This window comes from Podarcis melisellensis (assembly GCF_964234715.1).
Source record: "Podarcis melisellensis genome assembly, chromosome: 5".
In the NCBI taxonomy this organism is placed as follows: Eukaryota; Metazoa; Chordata; class Lepidosauria; order Squamata; family Lacertidae; genus Podarcis; species Podarcis melisellensis.
This window is the reverse complement of record NC_138537.1, coordinates 42,047,083-42,056,902: the sequence shown is the minus strand read 5'-3', so window position 1 is coordinate 42,056,902 and position 9,820 is coordinate 42,047,083. Positions and strand designations below refer to the sequence as shown.

The 9,820-nt window shown below is 47.5% G+C and overlaps 1 protein-coding gene across 3 annotated transcripts; it reads right to left on the bottom strand.

Moving 5' to 3' along the window:
• Positions 1-1,299: 1,299 nt before the first annotated feature.
• Positions 1,300-9,500, bottom strand: MORN4 (MORN repeat containing 4). Of its 3 annotated transcripts, none has more exons than XM_081912566.1 (6): positions 9,355-9,485; positions 8,162-8,270; positions 5,064-5,161; positions 4,205-4,319; positions 3,669-3,778; positions 1,300-3,385 (listed from the first exon to the last, which is right to left on the bottom strand). In XM_081912566.1, exons 2-6 carry the CDS (start codon positions 8,251-8,253, stop codon positions 3,237-3,239), a joined length of 564 nt encoding a protein of 187 aa, XP_081768692.1. In that variant the 5' UTR covers positions 8,254-8,270; positions 9,355-9,485; the 3' UTR covers positions 1,300-3,236. The 3 variants fall into 3 exon arrangements, with proteins under 3 accessions (XP_081768692.1, XP_081768694.1, XP_081768693.1); XM_081912568.1 differs by having other exon boundaries at positions 8,166-8,270; positions 9,355-9,481; XM_081912567.1 differs by lacking the exon at positions 8,162-8,270 and having other exon boundaries at positions 9,355-9,500.
• Positions 9,501-9,820: the final 320 nt, after the last annotated feature.

The following is a 9,820-nucleotide window of genomic DNA, read 5'->3' as shown; positions in this document are numbered from 1 at the left end:
AAGGTTCTAACCCTTCCTGCTTGGAATCGCCAAATTTGTCCTTAGCTGGGGTACTTATCTATTGTATCAAATTGACCATTGGGGGCCCATTTAACATTTGAGTGCCCGAGGCACAATCCTTTCAGGTTGACTTCCTTTCCTGTGCTCCCCCAGCTGACAAGAAAGAAAGAAGACCCCATAGAATCATAGAGTTGGAAGAGACCACAAGGGCCATCGAGTCCAACCCCCTGCCAAGCAGGAAACACCATCAGAGCACTCCTGACATATGGTTGTCAAGCCTCTGCTTAAAGACCTCCAAAGAAGGAGACTCCACCACACTCCTTGGCAGCAGATTCCACTGTTGAACAGCTCTTACTGTCAGGAAGTTCTTCCTAATGTTTAGGTGGAATCTTCTTTCTTGTAGTTTGGATCCATTGCTCCGTGTCCGCTTCTCTGGAGCAGCAGAAAACAACCTTTCTCCCTCCTCTATGTGACATCCTTTTATATATTCGAACATGGCTATCATATCACCCCTTAACCTCCTCTTCTCCAGGCTAAACATGCCCAGCTCCCTTAGCCATGTCCTTTGCTTTTCCAAGGGGGTCTGGATAACAGCTGGAGCCAGCAAAATTAAAACTACCATGGTCTGCCAATGGACAGAGTTTCAGTCCAACAATATCTGGAAGGAAATAGGTGCCTCATCCTCCTACTCCCCATCATTACAATCTTCCAAGGTGATATCAAAGGAGTTTGCTGCATGACTACATGGCCTACTTCCATAAGTCAGTAGGTGTTGACCAACTGCAAATTCACAAGGTGTGTAAGAATGGAAGAGGGTGGGGCCATATTTGTTTGATCCATAGATTCATGGTACCGACTGGTGTTAGCTCACCGACTAGGAAGCACCTTTTAACAGGGAAGATGCTTTATTTGCAAAATACTGCTTCCTGGGGCTCAGTCTCTTGCCCTCAGTGACCAAGACAGCATGGGTGGAATTAATCTTTAGAAAAGTATGTTCTCCAGGTAAAAATGCTTTGCCCCATTTACTATCTCAGTAATGGTACACTCTGCTTGCAAAGGGGAAATAGAGTGACTGAATAAATAGTGAAACCAGCACAATTTCAGGCCAGAGCTGTGCATTGAGCCAAAGGAGGGAAACATGGATTGTCTGCACAAAACAAAAGCAGCATACAGAGCTGAGTGTGCCTGCTGCTGTATTCCCAGCATAAAGATGATTAGAAAGGCTATTACAGAATGCACACAGCCCACCCTTGATGATACGTTACATCCTTCCAATAGGGGAAAAAAGACATGGAGGCAGAGATTCAGCAACTCTTTATTTGGCCAAGGCCCTTACATGGGCAGAGACACAAAAGGCACGAGGGTGGCATTGACACGCAGACATTCAGTGTGGAGGTGGGCTGGTAACAAGAGGCTCCAGCATGGCACTTAGGGACACACACCATGCAGGTCAATGCTTGGCTAAGAACACCCCCCAGTCTCAAAACAATCCCATGTTTACTTTCAGTGCACAGAAACACAAAGTGGCTGGGTAGAAACTAAGTCGCTCTTCAAAGGCCACTCAGCCCCAACTCACCCCCCCAGCCCATCATTTCACAGGCTGATATCCCACAGCTAGCTTTCCCCTTCTGCTAGCCCAGCCCTATATTTCCATTCAGCCTGCGAGAACCCTCCCAGAAGCTGTTTCTTTTCTTCCACATCATTGCCCCAGCTTTGCATGCAAATGTATTAGGGATGCCCTGCACACACTCAAGTTTTTGAAGGCTCCAGTGCTCACTTACTTCCCCTACCAAAATGCTCCTAAAGAGCTACACAGCATTACCAGATCTCAGTGCAACCACCTCTTTGGACCTAGTGGACAAAATGGGGATGGACACCACTTCTTTTGGGTATCTACAGGGCTGTGTGTATGTCATTTCTCTGTGACTGCATTCAACAATATTGGACACGGCAGTCAGCATCATGAGACTCGGTTGTATATTTTAAAGCAAATTTCTAGCCATTAAGGCAGCAAAAGATAGGCTTAAAAGCATTCAGGCAATGCCTGATAAATTCTGAGAAAGTGGAAGAGAGAGTTAGGGGATGCGCAGGTGTTCAAGAGATACGGCATTAGTGCTCTCCAAAGCACTTTTGCCTTTTCCTATTACTAGCAAAAGCAGAAATCATGCAAAATAAATAATTATATGCCAATTATTTCCGTGTAATTTATACATGTTGCAGAATTCAGCTTTTCTTTGTATAGAATTGTCATTTTTGAAGGGCAGAATACACGCAGCCCTGTGTCTATGGCACTATGGTGCATGGATGCCATGCAACAGCTCTGGAAGATCTCTCCCTCCGGTTCAAGGAGCACAGACCTTATATAAGGGAGAAAAGCTGACTTTCACCCAAGAGGCAATCCAAATACTCACAGTGAGGATGGCCCAAGTGAACTGGATAAAGCATCAGAAAGCAGTGGCAGAAAGCAATGGCAGTGCGTCCCAGATATACTCTAGGGCCTAAAGGATGGCAGGCATTGCAGCTCAGGTCTCCTTCTTTGGGCTGATGTACAACATCGGGGAAAGGCACATTCAGAAGGTCTAGAATTCTGCAGTATATAAATTTTCCATTTTTGCATTAAAAATAAATAAATAAATAAAAGGAACGAAGAACCCCATTGAAGCAACAAGAGAGAAAACCAGAGGTTTAGAGCTGTGGAGGGTGACAGGAAGCTGTGCTAAATGCAAGTTCCAACTTCTCCCTTGAACACTGAAGACCAACCCATCTAATCTCATGAACTCTCAGCTGCATTAGCCTCAAGCTAAGAAAAAGGTAAAATGATGTCTAAGCATTAGTGAGTCACTCCTTGTGCCTCTAAGGTGGTGGTGGGAGCAGTAACACACACGCACGCACACCGCCGTTCCCACCGCAACTGGGGCACTAGAAGACTGTCCTATGGAGAACGCTCTTGACAAAGGAATGCCACAGCCTCAGGAGTGACAGACTCTCTGTTTGGCAGGGGACAGTGGCTCTATAAGTTGAGGTTTGGCACCGGATTACACTATGGGGGCCAGGCTGTTTTAAGGAAGTGACTCGGGTAGGCTGCCCACCTGATCAGGGCTGATGTGGGATCATCTACCTCCTAGAGATGGTGTCTGTCTCTGTGACTCCTGCACTCCACACTCCTGCCAACCCCCAGGTTGAGCTGCAGTTTCATGGGAGAGTCCTGGGGTAGGGTGCTTTAGAGCTTGCACCCATCATGCTGTGAGGCCATGCGCCAATTTAGAGGCACTCTGAGCGCGCTGGACCACTGCCTGGCACTTCTCCCGTCGCAAGAGTTTGTTGTTCTCAAAGAAGCCTTCATTGCGGGGGATTCCGTGAGAGCCATCAGGAAAAGTCAGAAGCCCTTTGGAAGAAAACAAAACATTATTATTCAGCAGGGCTGCAGGGCTCAAGGCAGAGGATCAGACTTGCAAGACTTCAGCTCAGGAGAGCTGAGAATGCAGAGCTGTGAATCAAGACGAGGCACTGGGGTATATGTCAGCCTATACTGTACTTTGGAGGATGGTGTTTGCCTAGTTCTCACTTCTCCCCATCCCACACTGCAGCCGTCCTTCCAAAATAGATTTAGCCCTAGAAGATCAGTGTTGCTGCTTGGCTACTCCAAACAAGGAGTTTGCAGTACTCACCAAAGCCATCAACACGTCCACCCTTGAATTCTCCCTCAAAGGTCATGTTGTCATACCGTGTGAAGACTCCAACGCCGTTGAATTTTCCCTGTACAAACTCCCCTTCGTACCTGCGCCAATAATAGGATTGTGTAAGAATAATGTACTATGGCATACAGCCAGAAATTGAAAACACCAGGAGGAACACAGTATTCTGGACAGAAGGCAAAGAGCCAAAGAGGCATCACTAAGGAGCTCTTTAAACTTGAGTCTGTAGTAATCGCAGTGACTACAGAGAACCCAGGATGAGGATGGTGTAACAGCCAAGACAAAGAAGTGCTTGCTTACGGTTCTGAATCACAGAGGCATGCTCACATACAAAAAGGTCTTCATGCAAGGCATAGCAAGGAATAGACATTCTTCCAAGTCCAACAACACAGCAGAGAGGCCTGCTCCACAGAGCATCCTTTTATTCTTGTTTTCTTGGGGCTGCTTAGGTCATGCACATGCACCAAATGCAAGCCTAGAACAGTGTGTGCCCCCAGCCCTGTACCCACCTGGAGCCATCTGCAAAAGTGAGCACCCCACAGCCATTGAAGAGACCATTCTCAAAGTGTCCCAGGTAAATGCTGCCATCAGCAAATGTCAACTGCCCAACACCATGCCGGCGCCCTAGGCAGGGAGAACAAGCAGTATTGCTCTTTTGTCAGTTGTCAAAAAGGGAACCATGGTGCCCATTTAGCAGCAAATCAATGAAATCTATGGTGGCACTTTTAATTTCAAAAAAGGGACAAAAGGAATAGTATGTGGGCAGTGGTAGAGGTCATGCTGGCTAATATGTCTTACAGAGAAAGAATGTAACAGACCCCTGCTGTTGCTTGTTCCTTCTACCATCCACAAGGCATGCTGGAGCTTAGTATGCATTCATACAGAGACTCACAGTGCAGACACAATATCGTTCCTAAAGGGCTTTGTGGACCTCAAGGTTGCTAAGTTTGATTGTGCAGCCAGTGAAGGATCTCAGAGTCTCCAATATATCACATGCATGTTCCTAAAGAACAAGTTTTGCCATCCACCACCACACATAAATAACTGCCAGCCAATGGGATACAGTGGCCAAGAAGAGGTTCCTTGTTCTCTCCATATCTTGATGGGAGCACTTGTGGGACCAGAGCAGAGAGCACTACCTGGGAGAGGAGGTTGGGACCACAGCAGGCTATAAGGAGCTGTAGTTCCTTCCCCACATGCTATGGTCCAAGTCCAGATAAAGCCCCCAGCACTTAAAGGCACAGCCATACAGGTAATGTAATGTGTAGTTTGGCCCCTAGAGAGGAAGTTATATGCAGTCCACCAAGAACAGACCCCTGTACTTGGCTCAATGAGGGGACCCCACTGCACTTGGCCAGCCTCACTCACCTTCCTTCCACTCCCCACAATATTCCTCCCCGCTGGAGTAGGTGAAGGAGCCCTTGGTCAAGGTCATGGTGGCAGCTTTCAAGAAGGCAAGACAACAGCTGCAAGAAAAGATGCAGGAGTTTGAAAACAGGATAAGATGCCCATGGGGAGGAAGAGCACTTCAGAAACTAGGGAGAAGTACAGCAAGCTGAGGAGACAGGGAAGCCACATCCACCAGTTTTGGATCCATGCAGTATGAGCAACATGCATGTGAAAAACTTTCTGACAGTAAGAGCTGTTTGACAGTGGAATGGTCTCCCTAGGGAGGTTGTGGACTCGCCTTCCTTGGCCACCAGTATGAACTCTGAACAGTCTATACTGTACTGGCATATTTATTACAAGGTAGTATAATTCCATTTTGTTATCCCCAATCCAATAAGGAACTCTTTAAGTTTTTATTCCGCCTTTCCTGCAAGGGACTTGGGACAGCATGTCTCCTGCCCCCCCTTCTGAATACTCACAACAATCCTGTAAGGTAGGTTAGAGAGAGAGAGAGAGAGAGAGAGAGAGAGAGAGAGAGAGAAATATTAATGGGCTGAAGTCACCCAATGAGTTTCATGGGCTGAGCCATGATTGGAATTTAGGTATTCCTAGTCCTTGTCTGATACTCTAACTACTACACAACACACTCAGTATGCAGGAGCAAAACTCTCAAACACATGTTCCCCCCAAAATAGGGTATCCTACCTTAGTAGGGAAGGACACACAAGGCTTAAGCCACAGGAGTTCAGCTCGCAGAGCTGACCTGGCATATATGTGTTTTGCAGACTCCTGTCCTATTTCTCCACATCAGTGCCACACAGAGCAATTTCCTGCCTCCACCAGACAAACGTATCCATTCTTGCCACAGGAAATTCAAGCCTTATGGCTCACGTTGCTATTTCTTCTTGGGTTTTTTTCACCAGACTAGACTCAAATGCAGGTCCAGCACAAAGGGCTCTACCTCCATGAAACATTCATGTGTGGAGCCCAGATGGGGACCCAGCCTGGTGCTTCCTATCTCAGAGGCTTATTCAGGCAGTTTTCAGCATTAAACGCTGCTATCTCCTACTATCAGCAAGAGACTAGTAGAACTGCAAAGTGCCCAGGCCCCTTTGTACTACATGTTTACTACATGCGGATGGATGGTGGGTATTTTAATGTATGTCATCTCCCCCATTTATTTACTGTTTGACAGATCCTAAAGCAACTAGCAGAACCTACATGTTGAATTCCTTGCTTAGTATTCCAAACACCCGCCTGGAACTCTCCATGGCTTGGCAAGAGCAGAAACCTTTGTGCCAGGCTAAGCAAGGATAGCCAGAAGGAAAGTTTACTATTCAAATCTCTCTACACTTGGCTCTGTCCAGGAAGACAAGTTACATTTAGAAAAATGTAAGGAGCTTTCAAGGGCAGATCAAGGGAAGGGGAGGGGCTGAATAATAAAATAATTACCATGTTGTTCTAAACTGCCTTGAGGGTGGTTTTTGTTTTTTTGCAATCAAGTGGTGAATAAATTTTATGAAATAAAGTAAGAAATATATAAAATGACATTATTGTTATTATTATCATCATTGATTTATTAATCTTCATCTAAACAACAATCTCAAAGCCCTAAAAGCCCTGATCTGAGTTACGGCGCAGCAGGCTTCTGAAATCTTTGGAACTTACAGAAGACCTTTCATAACCTACTGGGTGTGTAAGGGATGAGGTGGTTGCTCAAGTAACCTGGTCCTGAGACACATAGGGCCTTGTACATAAGAAGCAATACCTTGAACTTGGTTCAACAGCAGACTGGCATCCAAAGCAAATTGCACAAGTAGGGAGTTATATGGAGGTGGTAGTTTGCCCCAGCAATCTATCCGTCTCATTATGCCTCAGCTGCAGCCTCTGAAGCAACCCCAAGGGTAGCCCCACATAGAATGCATTGCAGTAATCTAGCTGTGACATTACCAATGCATGGACAACTGTGGTCAAGGTATCCTGGTACAGGAAAGGCACTACTGACCTGCAGACACCTGCACCTCCAGAGACAGAGCTGGATCGATGAGAATTCCCAAACCACACCCCTCCTCCTTCAGGAAGACGTGAAATTTTGAAACATTGGAGGTTGTGCTGCAGGCTATCATACATTGTAAACCCAAACAGACAGAACCTTTCTTTCTTTCTTTCTTTTTATTTCTTTAGAGGCATGCAAGCTAGTGGGCATTACAGAATCCTGTGGCAATGAATTCCATATTGTATAGAGCTAGTCTTAAATCAAAAGTGTTGCCTATCAATTTCAACCAAATCATAACTCTGAGGACTCCACACAGACAACATTCAGAACAATGGACAAAACATCTGTATATCAGCATCTTTGTAATTGGAATATACAACTGGCAAGCAAAAGAGAAAGGAGCCCCTTGAGCAAGGAAGGATGTACACTACATAAATGAGCTCACAGCAGGCAATGACATGAGCTGCCTGGAAGCTCTGTGGGAAAGAGGAAAGCAATGAGAAACGGGAAATGTGTGTAATTTGTATTACTGGAAGACAGAAATGCAACCACCTAAGATAATGCCTACCTTTTGGAAGACAGCAAATAGGGGTGGTATTCAACTTGGGTTTACTCAGAGTTGGTACATTGAAGTTAATAGACTCAACTTAGTCATGTTCATTAATTTCATTGGGTCTTTCAGTTAATTTCATTGAGTAAAACTTACGTTTGATTTTAGATGAAAAGGGAGATGCTGCAGCGCTAGAACCCAGACCTCTCCAAATAGAAACACCCTACCCTAGCAGGGGCAGCAGATAGGTGGAATCTAGAGTCAACTAATTTTAGTTTTGTCCCCATAATCCTGCCTGCTGAATACTACAGGGGCAACACTGAGACCAGGGAGGAGGAAGCTGATGGCCCCTGACAGGTGGTAAGTGGGAAGGCAGGCATGGTGGGACCTGGCTGAGGGCAGATAGAGGTTGGTGGGGCAGTGCCCCATTAGACCCAATGGACTAGCACCTAGTTCTGGAAATAAATAATGGTTAATTTATTTTCAAAGTCTACAGTGAATGATAGCAAATCAATATATGGTAGTGCTCACCTACCAAACTGCTGCTGTAGTAGAACAGCAGAGAAACTAGCATTACTACAATCGGAGCCCAGATTTGAGGCTAGCCTTAGACTTGAAGTCATGTAATAGTGCAGTTAACCTGTTACAAGTCCAGGAGACAGAAGAAGATATAAGAGGCTCAAGGTCCATTAAATGTCAAGATGTAAATAATCACTACTCTTTTTACCACAAATTACCAAGACACTCAAACCAACAAAATAACTGCAGCAAAAAGTCATCCTTATGAAAATACAACTTTAATCTGTTCACATTTGGAAGGCAAGATATACTTAAGAATTTTCTTGTTAATGACCAGCGCTGGCTGGAGGGCTACAGAGGAGGCGATGAGGTTCGCCTAGTCTCCGAGGGACCACGCGATGGCTGTTGCTTCCCTGGAAACAATTACAACAGATTGCTGGAGCAGAGCGATCCCAGCTGCTCTGCAGCAGCAGCAAACCAGGCGTGTGTAACAGTTTCTCAAGCTGTGAAGAGGGACACCCCAACCCACTCGGAAACCAGCAGAATTTGGCAGTAACCATCAGGTCGTCTTACCGGGCAGCGGGAGCCTGGCATGAGTCAATTAAAACAGAAAGGCAGCTACAAAGAGAGAAGTGTGTCGCTATTATGTCTCTGCTCCAGCTCTTCAAGCCGCGGCAAAATGCCTTTCAGGCAGCCTCAACACTCCCGAGTCACCACGGTGCAAAATCACAATCGCCGAACAAACGAAACAAAACCCCCCAACTCTCACAGCGTCGCGCCTGAATTCGGGTCCTTGCAGGATGCTGAAGTCACGCCATGCCGCCCGGCCAAGCCACGCCCATGCCCTAGTGCCACTCCGGCTACTCCAGCCACCCGATCATAGGTACCAACTCCCTGGGTGCCCGAGCAGCACCCACAAAATTCCCCAGGAAGGGACCGGGCACCCACAATTTTTAGCGCCGGCGTCATGCACGGTGCATGGCACCCACGGTCGCGGGGCCCAGCTGGCTCTCGTGCACCCGCGGCGGGCAGCCCCCCGCTACCACCCTTCGCCATGCAGCCCTTGTGGGCGCTCTCGTCCGCCGCGGCACCCCAAAGCCCTAGTAGCCCACCCACCTTAGCAGCCTCCGCACAGCGGCTCCCAGCCCAGGCACCGCTTCCCCTCAGCCCTTCTGGGCGGCATCCCCGACGGCCGCGCCCCTCACCTGCGCTCCGAGCTTCTCCGCAGCTGCCACCAGCCCCACACCCCTTCGGTCTCCCCCCATCGGCCGCCGTCTCCTCCTCCTCCTCCCTCCTCTCCTTTCGCTCCGTCAGTTATGCCAGGCTTCCCTCACACCCACCACCCAGGGCTACCGCCCACCAGGAACCATCCGCGCACGCCGTTGGCTGTTGCCCTGGCAACCCGCAGTAACGCGCCTCTTCATTGCCCAGCCTCCCTGCTGAGCTCCCCCGCCCTTCCCACAGCAGCCTTCTTTGTGAAGGGCGAGGAGAGTTCCCCCCGCCTTTTTCTATTTTTTTTAACAGGGCGGCCATCTTTGTGAGGGGCAAGAGTTATCTCTTTCCTTCCTACCACAGGCTAGGAGCTGCCATGTTGAGGCCTTCCTGTACTCGTTTCCTTTGAGGGCAAGTTCCTGTTGCTGTCCTCAAAATACATAATTCATGGTTAAAAAA